The sequence below is a fragment of the Ambystoma mexicanum genome, chromosome 12, assembly GCF_040938575.1.
Source record: "Ambystoma mexicanum isolate Mex_15411 chromosome 12, UKY_AmexF1_1, whole genome shotgun sequence".
Lineage (NCBI taxonomy): Eukaryota > Metazoa > Chordata > Amphibia > Caudata > Ambystomatidae > Ambystoma > Ambystoma mexicanum.
The window spans coordinates 472206404-472231818 of record NC_090936.1 but is presented as its reverse complement, the minus strand read 5'-3'; the positions used below and the strand labels follow the sequence as shown (position 1 = coordinate 472231818).

The 25415-nt window shown below is 48.8% G+C and overlaps 1 protein-coding gene across 1 annotated transcript in view; it reads left to right on the top strand.

The window, feature by feature from the left end:
- LOC138513680 (V-type proton ATPase 116 kDa subunit a 4-like) overlaps nucleotides 1–25415 on the top strand; it is a 4716919-nt gene that overhangs the window by 2879152 nt on the left and 1812352 nt on the right. Inside the window, exon 17 of the mRNA XM_069628745.1 lies at nucleotides 2536–2643. Coding sequence (XP_069484846.1) covers nucleotides 2536–2643 — 108 coding nt within the window. The remainder of the gene's footprint in view (nucleotides 1–2535; nucleotides 2644–25415) is intronic.

Below are 25415 nucleotides of genomic sequence, written 5' to 3'. Positions count from 1 at the left end.
TAGAACAGTTCACAATTCGAGATTGCCAGGAGTACTTATTGTCAAAAGGGAAGCAAAAGTTATAAGAGGGAAGGAAGATAAGGACAAGCCTTTGGTGAGGAGAAAAGGGTTCACCCTAGTTCCTCTAAGTCGGACACAGTACCTTATTCTTATGAAGAAGAGCTGGTGCCACAGCAGTTGTTCCTGGTAGTTCCTGCAGACTCACGGTTCCTGAAGCTTCAGTCATGGGGACAAGAAGGAGGACGTCTGGAGCGATCTGCACTACCCAGGGATGAAGCCAGCAGTAGCAAATCAATGGTGAACAAAAGGTGCGCTCCTTTAAAACAGGAGAGGCTCTTCAGATGACTATCTGGACCACTACAGCTGTGTGCAGCGATTTCGACCAAGAAGAGGTTCCTCTGCCTGTGGAAGGTGAGCTGGTTGATCCCACCAGGCTCAAGGGAAGAAGACTACGGACTGGATCTTCTCTGGTCGTTGAAGGGTAGATAGCTCAGGACTGCAGTGGGGCTTCACCGGGACTCGGGAGTTGCAGCAGCCGTCTTCTTCTCCGCTTCTCTTCGGTTCTTTGCAGTTCCAGTGGCGACTCTGACTTCCAGCCCAAGAGTCCTGCCTTTTATGCCAAAATCCCCCATTCACACAGCATGGCTGTCAATCACTCAGCAGGTGGGTTGTCCGGCCCGGACAACCACCTCAGCCAATCAAGACAAAGTGCGACTCGGGTCTCCAAGGAGACCCTGTGCAGGGAGTGACTAAACCCCTCCCTCACATTCAGCCCACCTAGACACCCAGATGGCAAAGGAGGGCTTCTGGATAGAAGCCCGCCAAAGGTCGGCGAACAAAGGGGGCAAACCTGGTTTGCCGCGCAAAATAAAACACAAGAAGGACTTTAACAAAAAGAAATAGCGATAAAACCCAACCGGAGCCAAAATAAAAAGTATTTGGTCAAGCGGGTTTAAGTTCGAGGCTAATATAATAGCCTAAAACAGTACCACGTTTATATAGTATAATTGCGGTAGAAAAGTTAGGGTAGATACCACTGCCACCAGCTAAGTCTTAATGTTAAGAGAGCAAAATAGAGCTCAGAGAGGCACAGACAAAAGGGACAGGATTTAACCATTTGCAATACTCCATGTAAGATGGGGTGTACTGGGGCTGCAGTTTAAAGGACTATATAAAGTTAATGGCAACTTTACATGTTTCTGGGGGACAGTAGTCAGCCCCAGAAAAATGGAGTCAGTGTGAAGTCTCAAAGACAACCCTGTGTCACTGCACTGAAGGTTCTGTGTAACACACACAAAAAGTGGGGCTCATGGAGTGTTGTGCTCCAGAGCCCAAGATCACACAATAAGTAGAAATACACATGGCAAAACACAAGTAAGAGTGGGGAAAAAGGCTCACACTCTTACCAGGTGGAAAAAACAAACCCCAGAAATCCAGCAAAGTTGCTGCGGGACTCACTAGGTGAGGGAAATTAGCCATTAATAAGAATTCTACCTAACACTCAGCCCAGGACAACATTGATTCACTTACCCCTGCCATGCTGCCCCTCTTGCATAGTCAGTTGGATTTCTTGATTTGGGTGACATCACTGCATTCAGGGAGGATCTGGGTCACGTTGGCCAAGGCCCTGGGGCTTCTGGGTTGCAGTGATATCACTGCGTTCATGGAAGCACTGGGTCATGTCGGCCTGAGTCCATGCCCACATCTCTGTGCCTCCATTCTCCTGCCACAATTCTGGGCCCATCCCACAATTTTATTTTATTTATTTTTGCATTTTTAAAGCATTTACACAGCCGCGTAATTGTTTTTTTGTCTTCGTTGCGTATTTATAACACGCTTAAATACCCAGAGGTTTCTAAGCGCAGACCCGGGGATCGAACCTGTGCTGCTTCGTGTTGTCTTGCTTCAAAGGCTAGTACGTTGCTGCTAAGGTATCCTCCCGGGACGATGCTGCAGGCTGTGAACCTTCTGGTTCCCTCTGCTTCATTCCCAGGCCCCACCTTATCCCAGCTAGAGGCATTGGCCCTCCGGCCCATCTCCCCGGGTATGCATGCTGAGATCTTCACAACCAGAATCTTTGCGAGCCTACCAGCCCCATTGCCAGCCTGCCCCTAGAGATACTGCAGAAAAAAGAATAGTAAGAGTGATGCCTCAGACCCACCATATAGGCATGTTAATGTAGAGAAGGGGTCAGGGGCAGAAGGGGAGGGGCTAACATCTTGTGAAGTTATAATAGCATGGAGGAGACCTCATGTAAGAAGAAGGTGACGAGGGAGGTGAACTGGGGGTTTATGCCATGCATAAACAGCAGATAGTTGTGGGTCTGTTGTTTCAAAGACAGGTATAACTATTTTTATTCATACAAAAGTAGGTGTCTTGCAGTTGCCTGAAGAATCATTTTAAGATGACAATTGGGATTAGCTCATTCAAATCAAAAACTGTTACATTAATGTAATATGTACATTTATCATCTGTCATTTGCTTGTGCTTTAGGGTGTTCAAGATAATGATCTTTGTGTTGGTTGTGCTTTTCAGCAAGAAGTGCAAAGCTCTCTTGTGATTTTGGCCGTGATTGCGGTTCCCTGGATGCTCCTGATAAAGCCCTTTTACCTCCGAGCAATGCACAAAAGAGCTCATCCCAAGGTAAGCTCCCAGGACAATTGGAAGAGCGCCTGTCAATTTCTGCATTCATTGTTATGTAGAGGTCTGTAGGAAATGTTTTGTAGATTTATAAACCTGGAATACTGTCTTTTAATGTAGTGCTTGGTCCCTGTCCAAAATACATTGCAGAGAATCGCTTAGTATTCCTGTTACCTGAGTTGCTAATATTTGTGATGTAAATTGGTAACAAAACAACTGCACATTGTGCTGTGCCAAAAACATGATCCCTTTTCTCCTTCACATCCTGGTTTTTGAAATCTCGTTTCATCATCACCCTCATATACAATACTGTCCTATGCATAGCATAGAGGCACTCGAGGCATCGCTAACAGCCGAGGTGTCAAATCGCTGCTACAGAATCTAGGCAACATATTTCATGAGTTAAGAGGGAAATTACAGAAATAGGAAGGTTTTCAAATCCTTCCTAAAGCTTATGAAATTGCAACTACCCCACAGGTCCGGAGGTAAAGCATTCCAGTAGTTAGTAGCCAGAACCAAAAAGGATCTCCTCAATGCCCTTGATCGTTTACGCCATTGCTCCACTCGAAGAGAGGAGAGGTGTATGACGAGCCCAAGTTGCGAGCTGGAGAGTACCACTGCGATGTACTAGTGCGATAACTTGGGCTGATGTTTTGCAGGGCTTTGAAGACTAGTGTAAGTGATTTAAATCAAATTCTATTTGCAACTGGTAGCCGGTGGACGTTTTTCAGAGCAGGGACAATGTGTGACCTATGGGAAAACCCAAGGACAGCACGTGGCGCTTTGTTTAGAATTATTTGCAATTTATCTACGACCTTCTTGGGGGCACCTAGTAGTAGAGAGTTGCCATAGTCCAGTCGTGAACTGGTTACTGCCCAGGCAATACTGTCAGCATGGTCTTCTGACTGGGCAGGAAGAAAAGAAAATCTGACAGAAAAATAAAAAAAAGGCAGGAATAATCCTGCAGGTGCAGCCGCATGTCCGATCCGTACCGCGCAGAAGTGAGGCTCGAGGTGGGCTCAGAAATGTGGAAATAAGGATGCACATGTAACAGCTCTTGCGGAAACATCAAAAAGGGACTAATATTTTTGGCACTACTAAAAAGTACTCTGTTCCTGACCCGAAAGACAAAATATCCCATAAGTATGGAGGAAAGGGGACTCTGGGCTAGGAGTTTGTTATTGACTTACACTGCGTTCCAAGCAAACACTGTAAATTGATTGGGGAAGTAACCTCCTCGCTGTTCAATTATTTTCCGCCAACTGTGAGGAACACATGGTGACAACAGTAAAGACAGACACAAGTGATCACAGTTCAAGGGTGTTTATTTGAACTGTATGCAGGTTGGAAAAAATGCCTAACCTAAATCTAAGATGGAAGCCAGCGCCGACCATCAAATGAAAAATAAGGCATCCTAGTGGCGTTTTGTCAAATAAAAAGGGCCTATACTAATAAATCTATTGCTAAAACCTCACAACTAATACAAAAAGGATGTGGGATAGTTCTTAGGAAAAGAAAGAAGTGTTTGTAAAAAATATGTCAGGATGCAGTAGCCTGGGACTGCCTTCCCCACGTTTTGTGCACAGGGTAAGATGGAAGCTTGGAGCACAGCACACACTTCAGCTTTCCTAGCACGAGTCAATAGTTCCACTGGCAGTTATCCGGACCATCGATGGCCAAGTCTGCTTCCTCTCGAAAGTCACTTGCCTTCGAGGGCCCAATGTATCCAATAAACAAACAAACACAAAGTTCTTCTTTGCAGTTCAGGTCGGGTAATGGTTTCACCCTTGGGTCCCCCCCCTTTAAACAGTTCCTATCAATATCAAGGCCTTTGGGGCTGTGGGTTCCTGACCCAGAGGGCCTGATAGGTTTACTGAGAAAAATAACAAACAAATATAAAAATTCTGCTTCACGTATTTTTAGGGTGTTAACTTTCCACCCCTGGATCTCCCTCAGCCGGGCTCGGACCCTAAATGACAAGTGGGACAATGTACTTCTGTCTTACAGTGTCTCTTGGTTTCTCCCTCGTTTGTGCTCTGATTCCAAACGACCAGCGGGACAGTGTACTTCCCCTCTCTTCTCTTTAGCGGGGTTCATTCACCTTGGATTCTCAATGGCTTTTTAAACAGTTCATAGTGGACATCCCTTGCCTTTGCCAACACACTGTTTCTCGAGACTTTAGACTTTGCCCCTTCTCGTTAGCACCCCTCTTCTGGGTTCACTCTTGCAGACTTCACATTCACTTTCAATGTTCACAGGTTTCAATTCCCTTACGATTGTACAGGGATTTTGCTTGCTAGACCTCCTGTACCACTTTCACCACTTCTGGTGGCTCTCCTATGGGCTTCTGGTTTCTGTAGTTTTCCTCAGACAGGGATCAACCAGAATCTCTCGGAGCAACACCCACATGGTGCCGGTTCCCTCTGCAGCTGGTTTCCCCTTAACACTTTTACAGTTCCTTGAACTTAGTTCAACTTGCCACTTTGTGACTTTCATTCACCACAGCCCGGCTCTTATCGGCTCTCCCTGCGACTCACGTGCTGTGATGAACCGCTTGGCTTTCTTCATAACTGGAATCAAGGATGGCACCACGCTAGCAGGAATTTCCCTCGCTCCCGCTTATCATCGTCGACACGCTCTGTGTACCAGTGACATCTGCTGCAAGACACTTGTGCTATTGTTCGCGGTTTTACGCTCTCTTCCTCAAAGGTTCCGTGGTCCTGGGACACAAAGGGCAAGGTCACTTCTCTCCTTGCCACCCTTTTGCTTCCCACCGTCTTTCTCCTTCTCTTGAACTGCTGCATCTGGTTAGTCGTCTCATTGTACTGTCTGCCGTGCTCGTACAGAGCTCTCTTTCGCCACCTTTTATCCCTGTGAGGAAAGGGATGTCAGGTGTGTGTGATTCTGCTAAATTTCCTGACTTTGCCTGACCCTTGTATTGGGACCTGTCAGGTAAACGGCTCTGGTGTTAGTCTGTTCTTTGGTGTGTCTTGTGAAAGTGTTCATATCGGAAAAGGAATGGGGCAATGGTTTTGAATGACCTATGTGGTAGGATGGGGAAAAGGTGTTGAAAGAAGGGGGATACCGCGTCTCACCCATCGGTATCCCACTCCCCGAGGAAGCCCCATCCAGGTGATCATCCCTCACTGGTCCACCCCAGGAACTGGATCCAATAGCGATGGCCGTGTCCTTGCTACCTTGATGACAGATCCCCGGGACTAGCTAGGGAGACACCTTTAGGTTTCTCACACTGCCTTCAGGCTGAATCCAACATTCTCCAGCATGGGGTCTGGCATGGATTCACATGCTCATGAATATTCCCAGTCGTCAGGCTGGGAATCCTCAGTAAAGAAAAAATCAGTTTCAGTTTCGTTTCTGAACTGTCTTTCTACTAATAACCAATCACTGGTCTCTCGGTCATACTGCCCCCAGCCAATGACTGCCCTCTACCTAAGCCCCTCCTCTGGCAGCCATCTTCAGATTTTTACCACACGTTCAAGTGTTGAGAGTCCTCGTGCTTAGCTCTCGAGCCTTTACTGCGTATTGTGTTTTTTCAAAGAGTTTACTCTTATTTTATTTGGTCAAATCGAGCCTCAAGCTCCACCAATTCATCTTCTTATTAACGGGGACCCGTTTCGGAAATCTCTACGCCCCTCAAGGGCGATATTTCGTCAGATTTCACTTCTTGGAGGATTCCGGAACATCTTGGAGGCCTACCCCACGTGGACATGGCCGAACGCAAAAGGAGACTTGACCGTTGGATCCAAGCTGTTTAGGATCTGCCCAGGATGTGGACTACAGAACGTCTTCAAGGAGGATGAGCACTCCCGGTTCCTCTACTCCCTGCACTCCGACAAGTCGCACGTGGAGGACGACTGTGCGTTCTGCAAGGACACGTCCGTCTGTACCAGGAAGGACCGTCGCAAATGGTTCGCTGACTGGCTGGAGGCGAAGAGCCCGGCGGCAGGTGAGCCCAAGAAGTAGTCTGAGCGGTATTCTAAGACCTTTGAGAGCACTCCGGCGATGGGGGCCCAACATAAGGCAAAGCACTGCGAGTCCGTGGGCACCGGGAGCTCTGTTGGTACGTGCTCCTCAGCTGCCAGGCCGGACGCAGCATTGCCGACGCCGTCAACCACGAGCCAACCCTCTGGCTCGACGAAGAGTAAGTCGGAAAACCTGGGTAAGCTTCGGGAGAAGCCACGGTCGACCCTGACGGAAAAAGTCAAGGGGGAGCGAGGCGGTGACCCTCCCCCCATGGTGAAGGCCTCAGACGCTCCAAAGGTCGTGAAGGCCCAGATTCACCTGGCTAAGGCTTCGATTGAGGAAGTGTCAGCGTCCCTGGCGAAGCCCACAGATGTGGCCCCAGTGGAGACAACCTCAAAACAAAGAGTTTCCCTGCCCTCCTGGAGGGAATCGTCTTTCCTGCCCATCAAAAAGACCCCTATGAAGCCCCTGGCCGAGAAGAAGGGGAGGCGCAATACTACTACCGTACTCCGATATCTCTTCCAAGGATGAGCTATCAGGCCTCAAGTCAGTCCTGGACAAGAAATTTGCAGAGGTCAGGTCCTATGGGAAGGACCCCGACAAGGCGGACGTGGAGAGCGACGGGGGAGCCGACGAGGAACGGCAGATCGACGAGGAACCAGACACCACGCTGCTGCCAATGCTCCCGTTGCAACTGCTGCAACCACCGACAGACAGGTCGGAGGGCATCTTGCTAGCCCTACACACCCTGTGTTCAGAAATAAGAAAAAGGATGCCTTTGCCTCCGGCAGACGATCCAGCGGCACCTGGACCATCGGGAAGCCCTCCACTCAAACAGAGGCGAGTCCATCCGCCCCCATCCTTCACCTCCATCCCCTCCTCCAAGGTACGAGACGGAGCCGGATACGACGGGGACAGACGACGGTGGCGACGACGGAACAGATCTCTCGTCGCCTCAACCCCGGGCTTCTCCCCCGACGAAATTGGCTCGTTTCACGCCATGATCACTAGGGCCTCAGAGCTTTTTCAGCTATGCCCCGAGGAGCAGAAGAACGAGGGATTCCTTTATCAGTGACGAGAGGCCAAAAGGAAGACCGTGCTCTCTGTCCCACCGTTCGACATCTGGGACGAGGGTCTGTCCCTCCTGAAGAACCCATCCTCGGCCCGGCGAAGAGAGACCGGTACAAGAAGAAGTACCGGGTCCCAGACTCTGCACCAATGTGCCTCAGAGCGCAGCCGTCCCCGGACTCAGTGGTCTCCGCGGCGGCCAAGAAGAAATCTGCTGGGACGACGGCGTCGACTTCCACATCCCAGCCGGACGGCGTGGGGAAGAAGCTGAATACCATGGGACGTCGGGTCATCTAGTCAGCGGCGGCGACGACCATTAAGGCGGCCAACGCTCTCGCTATCGTGGCTCGCTACGATAGGGAGCTGTGGTTTAAAATCGCCCCCCTCCTGGACTTTCTCACAGACGACCAGAGGAGAGAGGCCCTCGAGATCTTACAAGAAGGCGAGGTGGCTTCGGATCACGCTATCACGTTAGCCACGGACATCGCTGACACCGGCTTCCGCCAGATGGGCAACATCGTTTGCCTTTGCCGGCTTGGCTGGCTCAGGGCCACCGATTTCCATTAGGACGTACAGACGAGGGTACTGGACATGCCCTTCGACGGGAACAACTTGTTCGGCAAGGCAGTGGACGAGTCACTGCAGGCCATCAAGGCAGACACTGACGGCCCGTGCCTTGGGCACTCTCCATCAGCAACGGCTGTCCTTTCAGACCTCCGGAGGCAAGTCTCAAGGTGCTTCCAAAGGATTCGGCGGCAGCTCTTCGTCATACCGTCAGGCGGCCCGTTCTTCATCGCAGGAACCCTTCTGAGGCTGCAGAAAGGCCGGTGGACATTGTCATCGTCGCCAAGGGCCCAAGGTGGTAAAGCCTCTGCGAAGCAGGACTGAACCGGCCGTGACTTCGGGCCCCCACCCAAGCACCCCAGAGGGAGGCCGGCTGGCGAACTTCGTCAGCGTGTGGAAATCCATCTCCACCGACCATTGGGTGCTGGATGCCCTGGCCCACGGGCACACTCTGGAGTTCCAAAGGAAGTGTCCCTGTTTTCCACCGGTGGCCAGGAAATAAAACCACATTCCACAGCTACTTCTGGAGGTACGAGCGGTGTTGGAAAAGGGCGCGATAGAGATCATCCCAAAGAGGCTCTGGGGCTCCGGAGTATACTTGCGGTACTTCCTCGTTCGAAAGAAGACCGGTGGCTGGCTGCCCATCTTAGACCTCCGCTGCCTCAACAAATACAGAAAATCCCAGAAATTCCAGATGGTCACCCTTCAGCACGTGCTGGGACAGCTGGAAGAAGGGGACATCCTGTCGTCACTGGACCTGGAGGATGACTACTTCCACATCCCCATACACAAGGGACATCGAAATGTTCTGCGCTTCGTGGTCTATGGGTGGCACTATCAGTTCAATGCACTGCCCTTCGGTTTGAAGTCTGCACCAAGGGTCTTCACCAAGTGCCTGGCACTGGTGGCGGTGCAGCTGCGCCTGCAGGGGATCCACGTCTACCCCTATCTGCCCGATTGGCTCATCCGAGCGAAGTCCAGGGAACTCATCGTCGATCACATAGCGAGGACCGGCCGCCTGCTCACGGAACTGGGGTTCTCGATAACCTATGCGAAGTCCTGCTTGATGCCATCGCAGGACGCTCTGTTCCTGGGAACCAGTCTCAACACGGTGGCGCTGCTGGCTTCACCGTCGGAGGAGAGGATAAAAGCCATCCTGGGCAAGGTACAACGGCTGTTGACCATGGAAGTTGCCAGGGTGAGGTCCATCAAGTCCCTGCTCGGCATGATGTCGTCAGGCATCTACCTCGTTCGGCTGTGCAGGTTGCAGATGCGTTGCTAGACACCCATTGGATACAAGTGGCGGGAAGCATTGAAGACAAGATCGCCCTCAACCAGACTTTCCATCGAGTGATCTGGTGGTTGAGCACCCATGCCTATCTCATGGCGGACATGGACTTCCAGACGCCAGCGCATCAGGAAACAGTGACAACGGACGCCTCCCTGGAGAGATGAGGCGCGCACACCGGAGATCTCCACACAAGAGGCCTTTGGTTCCCGGAGGAGAGGTCGCTGCACATCAACGTCCTGGAGCTCCGGGCCGTGTTCTGGGCCCTCAGGTCCTTCCTTCCGTCCCTCAAGGGCGAGGTGGTACGGGTCTTCACCGACAACACCACCACGATGCTCTACATTCGGAAGCAAGGGGGCGCCAGATTCCCGGCTATCTCCAAGGAAGCGCAGGATCTGTGGCACTGGGCCGTCACCCAAGGGATGTTCCTGGTACCTTTTCACCTGGCAGGAGTGAAGAACACCATTGCCGACTCAATCAGCAGGGATCTGCGCTCTTGCCACGAGTGGGAGCTTCGGCAAGATCAAGTAGATCTCCTATTCTGACAATGGGGCAATCCCCAGATCGATCTGTTCGCGACGGCGACGAACACCAAGTGCCAGAGGTTCGCCAGCAGGTTTCCCAGGCCGGGGAGCATGGGGGATGCATTCTCCTTTCACTGGGACGGCCTGTTCCTCTATGCATTCTTGCCATTGCTTCTGCGACTCATCAGTCAACTCAGACGGTCCCAGTGCAGGATGATCCTCGTCGCACCGGCATGGCCGAGGCAGATATGGTACCCGGACCTTCTGGTCATGTCAGTGTCCCCTCCAGTCAAGCTTCCGATGGACGTGGATCTTCTCGCCAGGGAAGGAGGAGCGATCCTGCATCATGACCCAGGATTGCTGAACCTGCAGGCCTGGTTCGTGCAGCACTAGAGTTCGGAGGCTACGATATCCCAGCAGACTGCAAGGAGGTACTTGCTAAGGCCATGGCTTCCTCGACTCTTAAGTGCTATGGACATAAATGGAAGAGGGAATAAAGGGTTTTGTGACTTGGAAAAAACTTGTGTGGCGCAATCATTGAGTGGCAGACCACTTTGATCTGTTTTCTAACCAAGGAGGTAGGGGATTGGTTCCTCCAACTTTGGCCATACGCATGCGACACGGCTGAAAAGCCTTAATAATTCATTCAAGGTCGCCAACAGAAGAGGTTGTACCAACATACATCCCCACAAAAAAACTCTCTATAAATGGAAGAGGTTCTCTGTCTGGTTGCATGCACAGAAGATCAACCCTCTACGGATTACGGCCCCTCAAATGCTGCCGTACTTGCTGTCGCTGGCCAAGGCGGGGCTGGCGCATGTCTCCATCAAAATGCATCTGGTGGCTATCTCCGGCTATACCAGAAGGTCGGGGTGGTCGTCGCTGTGGTCTCACCGCCTGCTGAAGGAGTTCATAAAAGGACTGTTCCCCTCATTCCCGCCGGTGAAAGCTCTGGCCCCGGCGTGGGAGCTCAATGTGGTGCTGACAAGGCTCATGGGTCCGCCATTTGAGCCTTTGCATTCAGCGCCGCTGAAATTCCTATCGTGGAAGACAGCGTTTCTTGTGGCCATCATCTCCGCACGACGAGTGGGAGAGATCCAGTCCCTCCCCTGTAAGCCTCTGTATCTGACATTCCACGAGACAGGGGTAGTGCTGAGGACGCACCCCTCCTTCATGCCCAAGGTGCCGTCGGGACTTCCATCTCAACGAGCCCTTGGTGTTGCCTGTTTTCTTCCCGTCACCTTCGTCAGCGGCTGAGAGGACTTTGCACTCGCTGGATGTGGCTAGAGTTTTCGGAAGACATCACAGCTGTTTGTAAACTTTGGCCCTGTGAACCAAGGGAAGGCCCTCGCCAAGGCTACCATTTCCAGATGGCTCTCCGGCTGCATCATGCACTGTCACCGGTTGGCAAACCGACCATTGCCCGGCCGTCCGAGAGCCCATTTGACCAGAGCGATAGCTGCTACTACGGCGTTCCTGTCTGGGGTGCCCCTGCTGGACAGCTGCTACGTGAAGGTTGACACACACGTTCACGAAATTCTACTGCGTCGACCGGGATTTCAGAGAAGAGTCCAGAGTCGGCCTAGCAGTGCTGCGCAACCTGTTCGCATGAAGGTGAGCCTGGTGAGGAGGTAAGAGATGCTTAATGTTGAGTTGTTGAAATGCTTAATATTGAGCCTTGCCACCTCCTGTGGTTGTGCATGTATGTACTGCTATGTATTCTTGTATTCATGAGCATGTGAATCCATGCCAGACCCCATGCTGGAGAAGGAACAAGTTACTTACCTGTAACTGCTGTTCTCCAGCATGGGTCTGCCATGGATTCACATGCAAACCCTCCCTCCCACCCCTCTGCGGCTCTTCTCTTGGTCCTACTGCCACTTTACGTGCTACCAAATCTGAAGATGGCTGCCAGAGGAGGGGCTTAGGTAGAGGGCAGTCATTGGCTGGGGGCAGTATGACCCAGAGACCAGTGATTGGTTATTAGTGGAAAGACAGTTCAGAAATGAAACTGAAACTGATTTTTTCTTTACTTAGGATTCACCAGCCTGACGAAGGGGAATATTCATGAGCATGTGAATCCATGCCAAACCCATGCTGGAGAACACTTGTTCCTAATCCATGTTCTAAGAGGGTCGCTTCCTCCCCACCCACAGCCCAGCCTACCTTCACCGAATTGGTGTGCCAATGGGTCAGGTGACCTAAGAACAAGAAACATATCTTCCCTGCACGGAAGACCCTTTCCACTTATGCCTAGCTACCACAGTGACCTACTCCACGCTCCAAGCAATTGCAGTACGTTTATTGGGGAAATAAGGGCTTCCTCGTTGTTAGATTATTTTCTGCCCACCTTCTGGCTGAGTGCAACACAATCCATGTTGTAAGAGGGACCTGTTTCCTCCCCACCCACAGGCCAGCCTACCTGCAGTGGATTGGTGTTCTAACGGGTCAGGTTACCCACTAAGGAAAAAATAGAACATCCCTGTCCAGAAGACCCTTTCCACCCATGCTCGGCTACATAAATGACCTATGCCACGCTCTAAGCAAATGCAGTACGTTTATTGGCGAAGGAACAGCTTTGTCTCTGTATGTTTATTTTCCACCCACCTGTCTGGTGATTCCAGTGCAATATGTGTTGTTAGAGGAGCAGCCTTCCAATACTGTGTTACCCACTTGCTCCCCACCCACAGCCTGCCCTACCCACAGTGGATTGGTGTTCCAGCAGGTCAGGTGACCCAGGAACAAAAAAATAGATCCTCCCTGCCCAGAAGACCCTTTTCACCCATGCTCAACAACCGCAGTGACCTACGCCACGCTCCAGTCAGATGCAGTAAGTTTACTGGGGCAGTATAGCTTCCTCGCTGTTATATTATTTTCCGCCCACCTGCCCGCTGAATCTAATGCAATCCGCATTGTTAGAGGGGCAGCTGGCCCATCCCGTGTTACCTCCCTATTGCCCACCCACTGCCCAGCCCAGCCCACCTGCAAATGGTTGATGTTCCCGCGGGAAGGTAACCCAGCAACACTAGCACTCTTAAGAGTGACACAGAGGGAATCTTAGCCCGGGCAGCTGGCAAAGGGCACAGGCTAGGGGTGCCTTCCTGTTTGCCAGTTCGCCTAGTGCCCTTGTCCGGCCGTCCCGACCCCCAGCTACAGGTGCATCAAGGTAAGGGATGCCAAATGGTAATATTATGCCATTGTGATAGCTTTTTGCTGACAGGTTATTTTTGCCATGCATCTAATTTGCTGCACTTCTAGTTTGCCTCACTGCTAGTCTGCCACTCTGCTAGTTTTGTCTGCCAATCAGTCAAGTCTGTTTATTCGAATTATAAAGACCCATCAAACAACGCATTAACAAGAAAAGACATCATAGAATAAACTGCCAAATACAGGAAATAGAAAGAGACAAGGCATAAAATCGTAATTGGTCAAATCTCACTCCCCTAAAAAGATCAGAAATTATCAAATAAATGTACAATAGTAAAGCTTCTAGTTGTTGCACAGAACTCTACTTATAACGCAGCAATCGCAGTAAAAATGTTAATTCTCACTTTCCAAGCTGCCTTTAAAAAACAAACAGAGAAGAGAGAAAGCACACCCTTTCTTGTCTACGTTCTATAAAAAATAGTCAATTATATTACATAATTTAGAGCTCCTGTGGCTCTTGCGATTTCCTGTGTTCTTGGGTGCTGGGGAGAAAAGAACTGACTCTGGCATCAATAAGTCAACAAAAATATGAAAACAATGAAGTTCCTATAGATAATAGAAACTCCCGTCCCCTGCACACCATTTAAAAGTGGAAAAATACTTTTCCAGACAAGTCTCAATGATTTCACTGCTTCAATTTGTTTACAGTATCTAGATTAAGGATTTTTGGCTGAAATCAGTGTTCAAAAGAAAAACCAATTTCAGAAATTCATTTACATTTTTTCAAAAATAGTTTTTTTACTGATGTTGCATATCCAATTTCAACCAAACAAACTTTTTTACCGAAGAAAACTTTTTCGATTATTTACATAAGTTCAATTCACTTAGTAATTAAATTAAACATTGCAGTTAATGGTAACATATTCCAAAACAAAAAATTCTAAAAAAATTCTCTCAACAATTTATTTCCTAATGAGCTCAACGCGTTTCGAGAGATGTCTCTCTCTTCTTCAGGAGCAAAAAAAGATGATTTTTAAATGATTCAACACTTAGTATTTTCAACAGTTCATAGTTTAAAGACAAAGCATTTCCTTTGTAACAATTATCCCCAAGGTGTTTCTTTTTATGTTGTAACTAGCATTCCGTTGTGAAATCTTGGAAACGTCATCTATTTTCCTGATCACTTGTACTTTGATGATAATCTGGAAGTAATATGATATGTATATTAGTGAACTATTATGCAATGGAATGTCGTGTTGCTTCTAATTTCCATAATTACCGAAATGTACCTGCTTGTTGATATGTTCATCAATCTGGGTAAATAGCCTGTTCCAGATTTCATGAGGGATTTTCAAATGTATCGAGTCTCAGAAGTGAATACCCTAGAAAGGTAAATATGTACACTATAGTCATTCATATTTCTTCATTCTATTCCTTCATTGAGTAGCAATGCAGATTTGTGGAAAAACTAGCGAGAAAACTAGCGGAAAGACTCACCAATTCACGTTTTGCATGGAGTCACAGTCGATGTGTTAGAGCTTATTCCATGTTTGGTTCAAGGTTTCACCCTATTTCAACAATAGTTTATATTAGCGCGGTGTTATACATTGCAATTAATTTTAGGAAAGTGAGAGATGCATTCTGCATTACCTGTCTGGTCAAACGCGCCGGTGTAACGTCCCTTTTTGCTATCAGTCAGAAAATCCTATCGGTAGGAAAATCTGACAGGAATTGTAATGTCATGTTTTGCTACCGGTCAGAAAATCCTACCAATAGGAAAAAGTGACGGGGTAGGAAAATCTGACAGCCTAGCCTGTCATTTTTTCCTACCCGTCAGAAAATCCTACCGAGAGCAGGCATTGGGCAACCCACCTAGGGGTAGGAAAAAGTGACGGGGTAGGAAAATCTGACAGCCTGACCTGTCATTTTTTCCTACCCGTCAGAAAATCCTACCGACAGCTAGCATTGGGCAACCCAGCCAGGGGTAGGAAAAAGTGACGGAGTAGGAAAATCTGACAGCCTGCCCTGTCAATTCTTCCTACCTGTCAGAAAATCCTACCGAGAGCAGGCATTGGGCAACCCACCCAGTGGTAGGAAAAAGTGACGGGGTAGGAAAATCTGACAGCCTGACCTGTCATTTATTCCTACCCGTCAGAAAATCCTACCGAGAGCAGGCATTGGGCAACCCACCCAGGGGTAGGAAAAAGTGACGCGGTAGGAAAATCTGACAGACTGACTTGTCATTTTTTCAGTATCCATACATATTATCCCCACCAAAAATATCGCTGTATATATGGTTGTTTGTCTTGCCATAGGCAATATTTGTGGGGGGATCATTTGTGGGAGCGGGGGTTGCGGTGGTGTCCCCCATACATTTAAAAAGAATGCTGGGGTTGCGGGGGGTGTCCCCCGCAGGGTCCATGGCTCAATATTGCCGCAAAAATACAGAGAGCAGGCATTTGCCCGTGTACCGGGAAAGTGGGGTAAGTGGAGTAAGAGGTTATGGAAACAATTCCTCATTTTTCATGTTGAGAACATACCCAAATGGATTAAAACTTTTTGGGTCACTGTATTGCCTGAAAGTGCATTTTTAAGGATGGCAGCTTACACAACCTATATATGCCCCACCACTGCTTTACTATTTTGATGTTTATTATTGTGAAGACACAATACAAGGACATGATTGTTGATGGCTATAAGCTCAAACAATATAGGACTTAGAGATTTGCCAACAGGTTGAGCTTTGTCTGCACCTTTTCTGGCAACATGTCACAACAGTAATTTACATATTGAAATGTCCATATCATTGGAAATGTTATGTTATGTTATGTTAAAGGTACTTATATAGCGCACCGTTACCAACGGAATTGGTCCCCAGGTGCTCTGGCGGATCTGTAAATAGGATGAGGGCGGGTAGGGTTAGTCGAGGAGGAGGGGAGTAAAAGAGTGGGAGAAGTGGTGTGCTGTTGGCAGCTTCAGCTCGGTATGCACAGAGTGCTGGGCTTTGGTGCAAGTATCGGATCGGGCGAGGCCTCGTGTGCTGTAGGTTCGCTCTATATGTTGTTGATGCGGTGTGCTAAAGTGCGTGGGGATTGCTGGGATAGAAATGGTTTTGTGAGTGGGTTGAGTATGCAGAAAATTGAGAGTTGTGTTAGTGGGGTCTGTATCCTGGTCCAGGTACTTCTGGTTCCATTTGGAAAAATGCCACGACCTCTGCACACATAGGGTACATATCTGCATGTAGGTGTGCACTCACTTTTTTATAGCTTGCATGTAGCCGTACAAGAGGTTGCAGTAATGGGGTACACTAATATGGATGAGAAGAGAAGAGAAAGGGGTACAGGGAAGGAAAGCTGACTGCGGCTTCATTGATTTGTTGGTGGCTCTGCAGCTGTGCTCCTGCTGAAGCCATGTTCCTGTGAGGGCACTGCTTCGCTGATGCCATGCTCTGCCCTCTTCTGCCGATCGCTCCACTCTCCTGACTTACCTTGCCTCACTTGCTCTCTCGTGCTGTCCTTTGTTGGTTCACCTCTTACCTTTCGTATCAATCTTTTTGGTATCCTGGTCTGGCTCTACACCTGACTCTTGTCCTCTCCAATTTGATGTCCTGCAGGGTTCTGTGCTTGTCCCTCTTGTCGTCTCCCCTTATACACTCCCGCTCTCCCATCTCATATCTTCCTTTAATCTTTGCCTCATTTCTGTGCAGATGACACCCAACCTTTTCTCCTCTGTTTCTAACTTTTCTGACTCCCTTGAGGCCAATGTCTCTGCTTGCTTCTCAGCTATTAAAAAGGAATCCACACCAACCTTCTTCACCTTAAAGCCAGTCAAAATCCAAGCTTCTATTTATTCCCCTCCTCCACTCTGCCTCCCTCTGCCTACCCTTCTGGTATTTCCTTCCCACCTGCTTTAATCCCCTTTATTGTACAGTGAGAAATCTTGGTGTAATCTTTGAGTCTTCACTCTTTCATTACTCATATCTCTACTACTGCTTTTATTATTGATATGATGGTATCTATTGAGGCGGACCTAGCTTTGAAAAGCAATAGAGCACTTTACAAAAGTATACAACAATACAGATACATAACGGAGCTCTTTAGAGAGGTATACAATGCATAACAGAGCACTTTAGAGAGGTATACAACAGTACAGATGCATAACAGCTCTTAGGAGAGGTATACAACAGTACAGATGTATAATGGAGCTCTTTAGAGAGGTATACAAAAGTACAGATGCATAACGGAGTGCTTTTCAGAGGTAACAGAACAGATATACATCGGGGTGTAGGATACATTGGAGCACAGAAGAGGGGTACAGCTGTCCTGGGTGGTGTTGAGGAGAGGGGCAGGCGCAATCTAGTGAGTCAGGTGGCGCAAGGGGCGATGTGATGGCCTAGGTGTTGAGTATGAGTGACTCCTTGAAGAGGTGGGTCTTGAGTTCCTTTCTGAATTGTCGGAGCGTGGGGGTGAGTCTGATGCTAACGAGGAGGAGGTTCCATAGTCTTGGGGCATAGACAGAGAATACTTTTTTCTGGCCCCTTCCTTTCTGCAGCGGTGGATTTCAAGTCTGCACATGTTCTGGCAACTGTTGGAACAATGTCTGCTTGTGCGGCCGCTATCACCTTTACAACAGTTGTCGTGCCCGTCCCTTCTGGTCTCCTGTGACGCTGTCCCTTCCGCTCAGTCTTCAACTCCTCCTATTCGTCTCATGTTTTATCTTCCTGCTCGTGATTCCATTAGCAGTAACCGATGCTCCAATTTCCTTCTTTCATTTGACAACCAACTTCTCTTTCACTTTCTCTGCACGGTCTTCAAGGCCTTAATGGTCCTGCTCCTTCCTATCTTGCCCTCTTAACTCTCTCTACCTTCCTGCACGTTATCTTCGCTCTGAACCTCTGCTCCGTATCTCTGTCCGCAAATCCCCTGGGCTCCATCCCAGTTTTGCTCATTTTTGTTACTTGCTCCCATACTTTGGAACTCTCCCTCTCCCTATCTGCTCTGCCCCCTCTTTTCATCGCTCCTGTGCTCCTGTGTTTCACTATCATAATTCGTGATTTCTGTTTATTTTACGTGTCATATTATTATTTAACCCTTTAACTGCCATGGGTTTTCTCCCCCCAGTGCCAAGGCCTTTTTTGGTGATTTCGGTATGTGGCCATTCAAATCCTTGTAACTTTTTTGTTACATGAAATATCTCGGCCATTTGGCTCCTTTTTTCCCACATGTAGGCGGTCGTAAGGCCACCGAGGAATCCTAGGTTGCTGTAGGGGGGTGAGAGAAAATAAGCAAAAAGGGCGAAAATTTTGGGTTTTTTCAAAAAATGCCAATAAAATGATGTACAAAGAAGCCTGTGTTTTTTTCCTTGTAAGAGCTAGGAACAAATGGTTTGCTGTGCTGAATTCCACCATCTCCTGGCTTTCAAGAACAGGTCGAGTGGAAACAAAAAAACATTGTTTTGATGTGGTTATCAACTGTTTTGTGAGAGGTAGGCGATTTTGGCCATTTTTGCCAATTGGACATGCATGGACGGAATGGAAGAAAAGGGTAGGAAAGCCGGAATTGGAGGACAGAAAGGCATATATTTCTGAAAAGTAGACAAAATTCCAAGTTTAGGAAGGGGTGATTTGCGTAGGTCCGGCAACAACTAGGTAGGGGGAAAATGCCATAGATTGGGGGAAAAGAGGGAAAATGACCGAAAAAAAGGTTTGTGTTGCACTTTGTCTGGGGGTTCTGGGTAATAGATTTGGGGCCGCTTCGCGCAAGTCAGACCTCTGTGCATTCCCACGGGTGTCCTCTTTTGGGAAATGCATGGGGTTCACTGTTTCCCTTGCTGGCTTCGACACCCTAGGCCCAAATCTGTAGGTTGCCCACATGAACAAATTGTGCTGTGGCGAAAGGCTTGGGGTTGCCAGCAGGTTACCCTTTTCCTTTTGCGCCCCCAGTAGGTGCACCCACACATGTGAGGTACCTTTTTCATCGGGACACCTGTGGGGACGCGAGAAGGTATGACATCTGTTGTTGGCGACGTGTTTCGGTGAGTGGACACAGGGAAATGTCTCTGAAATTGGCTGGAAATTAAGACAATTCTCAGACATTTCGCTCTGGCCACCCACCAAAACACACCGCCAGCAACACATGGACTACCTTCCTGCGTCCCCACACGTGTCCTGTCCCAGACTCTTTGGGGTGCCCCACAACCCCCACTAAAATGCATTCCACCATTTTCACTTTTTTCCTTTGGTAACCCACCTCCCCTTGGTGCAGAGAGGCACATTGATGCCCCCCTCTTATCTGCCCTCCCTGGGGGCAGATAAGAGGGGGTCATCTCATGCAGCCCTCCCTGGAGTCAGATGCCCCTTCCTAGGAGCAGATATCTGCCCCCAGGAAGGGCTACAAGGGGTGCCCCCATTTCACCTTGGGGTGAGGGGGAGAGGGCCACCCCCCATTTCTGTAAAATATATCCCTGGTGGCTAGTGCCCCCCCATCCCACCCAAAATTCCCTTTTTCTTATTTTTTTTGTTTTGCCCCCTTCCCTGGAGGCAGATGATCAGCCATCTGCCCCCAGGGGGGCCTAACCTGCAGGCCCCATCCTTTGGGGGGCCTGCACACTCATTCCTGGTAGCCCTCCCCCTCCCCCCAATTGGATGTGGGGGCCACCTCATGTACTCCTGCCTGGGGCCATAAATCTGCCCCCAGGGAGGGCTACAAGGGGTGGCCCCCCTTTCCACTTGGTGTGGGAGGGGGAGGGCCACCACCATTTCATGGGGGCAAAAAAATCCCAGCGACCCCCATCCCCGTTCTACTTATTATTTTTCTTCTTTTTGCCCCCCTTCCCTGGGGGCAGAGGATCAGCCATCTGCCCCCAGGGTTGTGCACATATGTGCCCCCATGCTTTGGGGGTTGGGGGGGATATAGGGGAGGGAAGAGGTCTGCTTACTTGAAGCAGCCCCACTCCCCCCACGTAACAAACGTTTCCATGGTGGTCCAGAGGGTTGCTGGTCACGGATTGAGCGCTCTGCGCTGATCCGTGACCAGCAATGCATCATATACGTGTTGTCCTTGGAAAGGGGAGAACCTCCCCTTTTCAAGGACACCAGTTTTCCCTATATCCCTGTTCGCCTAGTGGGCCCCAGGGCCCCAAACCCTCTCCCACCTCCTCCCTTCGCTCGCCTTTTTATTTTTTATTTTTCACCCCTGGGGGCAGTGATCATCTGCCCCCAGGGGTCTCCAGCACTGTGGCCCCAAGCTTTGGGGCCACGAGGGGGAAGGGTGCCGCTTATCAAATCAATCAAATGCTCTGCGTTCTATTACTCCATTAGCACCAGAACCTCTTTACAGCTTACTCACCCGATATCAATTAAGATGATGCCAAAACCCCTGTCCACTCAGAGTCAGCCAGTAGATGGGCAATGCATGTAACATCCTTAGAAATGTGGGCTTACAATGTGTCTCCACTTGGTGGCACTTCAATAGGTGGCACATGGCAGCCCTTTTTAGGAAGACAGCTCAGGTGCTAGGCGGATTCTCATAGGCAAAGTGGCATTCATCAATAGGCGGCACTAGTGCATACTCTAGAAAGAGGACAGCAAGAGAGCCTTCTCTGGGAAAGATGACCATAAGCAGAAGACTATCCCTGTCTACGGAATCCAGGTGCCTGTGGTCCAGGACTGAACAAACCCGCATTCACTTCTGATAAGGCAGGCGTGAGCATGTCCACGCTGCTCCAGAACATTCAACAGTTTCTAGTCAATAGTGAAGTCTCATTTATTGTGCGAGGCATTACAGCATCCAATGCATCTATCCAATTTCTTCAAATTTCACTGAAGTTAGTCTCAGAATTGTCCTCATGGATTAGTACCACACAATAATGAACTTTGTATCTGTTATTTGGACTGTCAGATGCCTGGATAATGAAGAGGTCCACAGAGGTGGAGGAGTAAACCCATCCTCAATGATAGGTAGAGGCTATTCTTATCTATAAATCTTCCCAGTGAAATGCCTTCCATCTCACTGAAGTACCAGGATAAAGTTGTGTTTACAACATCTTCAAATCATCTGGGCTGTAAAAGGTGGGATTTTCATCTCCATACTTCTCCCTAACATGCTCTGTAATTTGGCATTTGGGGAGGTTCTCTGCCTGTGCAGTGCCCTTAAGAGTCTGCAGTGAAGTGTAAACATGCACAGCAATCACCTTACAATTGCACTTTGAGGCTCCTTTGACATCAGAATGCTGGCCTACCTTTATCTTTGCACTGCACCACGCAGTGATGGGTGCATATTTTTGGGGTGTTGGCAGAATGACAGAGATGCAAACAGCTTCAAGCAACTCAAGTTTCATCCTGTCGACCTGAGTCTTACCCTTTCATATACAGTCCAATTTTGGACACTGCCAGTCCCTCCATTTTTCTCTGTAGTCTCCCACATAGTAATTTTCATTTATTTTACTAAAATGATAACATTTGTCCAAAATCATCCTACCTCGCAATATACCTGGACGTGGCATGGCACGGCTGAACTGCCAACACACAGTTCTGTGCCATTCCAAAACCCATGTCCCGTGTACATGGTGGCAGGGGAGCCGACTTATGAATTTCCTGGGGGGAGGGAGGCCAAATACAGGAAGTGACATCACTGGCAGTTATAGGACCACAAATGTGCATGCAGTCGCCAACCTGGTGCAACGGCGCGCGGGTGGGTGGAGTCGCGCGCAGCGCAGAACAGTGGAAACGTTGGGTAGCATGTACTGCATATACTAAAGTCAAGTAACAATGAGATTTAAGCCTTCGAGTTGCATTCCAGTAGGCCATCACTGCCCCTACTCCACCCCTCTATAATCATCCAGGTTGTAGTAGCCCTAAAAAGGCAGAGCAACACAACTAGGATGGGGGAACGAAATGCCATCCCATCCTGTGAGTGTGTCAAACGTCAGAGCAAAGACTGTGCGGGTGCCTCCTGTCCTTGGAGCACAATCTCACTAATTTGGTGCAAATCTCGCAAGTGGGAGCATGGGAATCCCCCCCGCGTGTGTGTGGGCTGCAGACCCCTGATAACATGCTCACTTCTTAGGTGTGGAATTCTGACCAAGGCTCTTTGGGCAAGCATTCAGGATGGGTCTCACACCTATAAACAGTTTGATATATTGAGTGGGCACCTCACTCCTTGGAGCATAATATCAACTGTTGCTGGTAATCTCACAACTGAATGTACAGTTTCACTCTTGGTCATCTCAGTGACCCCATGTATATTAATGGAGTCGGTCTCCCATCTGGGAAGACAATTATATTTCTGTTAAAACACTCTGAATTGTCACTCCAGTTTTCTCGATTTATAGATCCATACCATATTCATTCAGTGTGTGCAGGGGTGATAACTTGTGTCTGAGAGAGCTAATTCTTTCATTCAGGAGAGATAAAGGGGTAACAACCCCCTGTATGTGGTATCAGGCTCATTTTGCCCCATGGCCCTTCCAGAAGGAGTAAGCAGGTTTTAAGACCCTGCTGATTCTGCCATCCGACAGGCTCGAGACTTCTATCCCTTGCCCCATCGCGGCTTCCAACATCCTGAGAGGCAGCTTATGGACAGCAGGCAGCTCTGGACATGCCTGTTGCCAGTTGAATGTAGACAGATCTACTATTTAGACACTGGGAGAGAGCCATGAATCCACATTTGTGGTGAAGAAGCACTCAACATACAGAACACAATGGAATAGTGTTGCAGTCCTGCTGAGAAATGACAATTCTGAGCATGTGAGCAGTAGGCTGGATCAGTGCTGCCCCATAAAAGGTGTAGAAGCCTTTGTGAGAAGTGGCAGTACTGGCCCAACGGTGAGAAGTGTAGTATTTTCACATTAACTATGCTTAAGAAGTTTGGGTTATTTAATAGTGCTGCTACATTCTGAGTTATTCCATCCCTTTACATATATGAGCTCTTGTATTACCATGACAGTGTTGAGATATTCTGATGACAGACTTGCTCAATAGTTCTGGTTCTGTATCATTAAATGTACTTCAGATCTTTACAGTATCGGAAGGATAGCTCAGGGGCAACGTGCTCGCCTTGGAAGCAAGACGACACAGAGCAACACAGGTTCGATCCCTCAGTCCGTGCAACACAGGTTCACTCCTTCGGTCCCACAACACAGGTTCGCTCCCTCGGTCCACGCAACACAGGTCCGCTCCCACAGTCCGCGCTTAGAAACCTGGGTAGTACACGCATTATGAATAACCAATTCAAATAAAAAGAAATACATCTGTTGAGAAGTGCTGGGGCCTTGTCAATAAGAGTGTAGCAGCTAAACTGAGAGGTGCTGATGTTGTCCCATCAAAAGTATAGCAACCCCACTAAGATGAACTAGCATTGCCTCAACAAAAGCATAATATTATCGCTGAGAAGATTCAACAATTATAGAACCCCTGTTACAGCAGTACTATCCCATCAAGAGTATAGCCAGCTAACTGAGGAGCACCAGCATTGCCCCATTTCAAATATGGCAGCTCTACTAGAAAGTGCTGGCTCATACGCCTCCGCTCCCCGCCCATAGCATTCACCCTCACCACGTGCACACTCAGAGACATGCAAACAGTCTCATTTTCTCTCTCCCTGCCCCCTCCCTCGCTTTGCATCTGTACCTCCATTTCTAAAAAGCCTTCTGGGTTGGGTGTACCTCTACATCTGTTCACCCCTCTTTCCAAGAGGGGTCCACAGATGTACAAATACACCAAACCCAAAACGATTTTTAGAAATTGAGGGACCGACTTGTTTTGCATCTGTGCCTCCATTTCTAAAAATCCTTCTGGGTTGGGTGTACCTCTACATCTGTGCACCCCGGTGCACAGATGTAGAAGTATACCCAACCCAAAATGTTTTTTTAGAAATTGAGGGACAGATGCAAAGCAAGAGCCTCTTGCTTTGCATCTGTCCCACAATTTCAAAACATTGATTTTCCTCGGCTTTTACCCGGGCCGCCAGAGAGAGACACAGTATGGATGGAACAAAGGGCCATCCATACTGCATCTCTTCTCTCCGGCCAGGGGGGTGGTGGGGACTCAGCCCCAACTTCATTCTGCCAGGGGGGTGGGGGGACACGGGCCCCGTAGCCCCCCCCTACTCGGCACCCCTGCATGGTGGGGTTGTAAAATCCACTGTCTTTTCCAGGGCTCTCCAGCCCCCAACAGTCCTGCTGCTCGCAATCGCAATGCAGGAGGACAGCCTGGGTAAGTGGGGGCCATCAAGGACGGAGCCCAGCCACCCGCCTTATCTGCAGACAAACAGGAGGCATGGCTTCATCTGTCCAGGACCTGGCTCTCCTTGGCTCTGCACGGCGATTTTAATCAGTGAATTTCATGACTGTTCTTCAGCCTGGGAGAACACTTAACTCACTGATCCATGCAGTGTCAACACTTCTCACTGTAACGAGGCTTCATTAAGGGGGTGGGGGGTCAATGTGAACAGATGGCTGAGCGCCCCCATCCCCTGTCCCCACTGCTTTCATCTGTAGAAAGATGCCTCTTCTATTCGGTGGCCCTGCCCCCAGTGCTTAACTATAAATCATGACTGAGCATGCGCAGTCAGCCGGATTCATCACAAATATGTACGTGTATGTGAAATAAGTGCATTATTAACGTGATAATGATGCACTTACTTCACATACACGTACATATATATTTGTTATGTATACTTTGATATGTTTTGCACATTTAGTGCTTATTAGAATCCTGGGACTTTATGAAACAGTGTCCGCTGCGTTTATCTTTTGGAGTCCAGTGGATTCGTAATGTTTATGTCCATTACAAGTAGCTCTTAACAGGGCTTCGCCATGTTCTGTTATTGCAGTGAGTCTGGCTCACATCAAGTTAAAGAAACGGCACCCCTGGGACCCCATAAACACAATGCACCACATTCCTGCTGTCAAAAAATCCCATCCTTGAAGTACTGACTGAGCATGCGCACGCATGCTCAGTCAGCAAGATAGGATTTTCTGATAGATGGGAAAAACTGAAGTTACACCGGCCACCAGCGTGTCCTTCCTAATTCCTGCTTTCTCCTTGTGAAACCCGTTGCATGGAGTCACCCACGATATGTGCAGACTTTTTAAGTTCAAAGTTTCTCCCTATTGTAATAACAGTATGTATTAATGCAGTATTCTACACTTTATTTAGTCCATACAAAATGAACAAATGCATTCTAAATTACCTGTCCGTC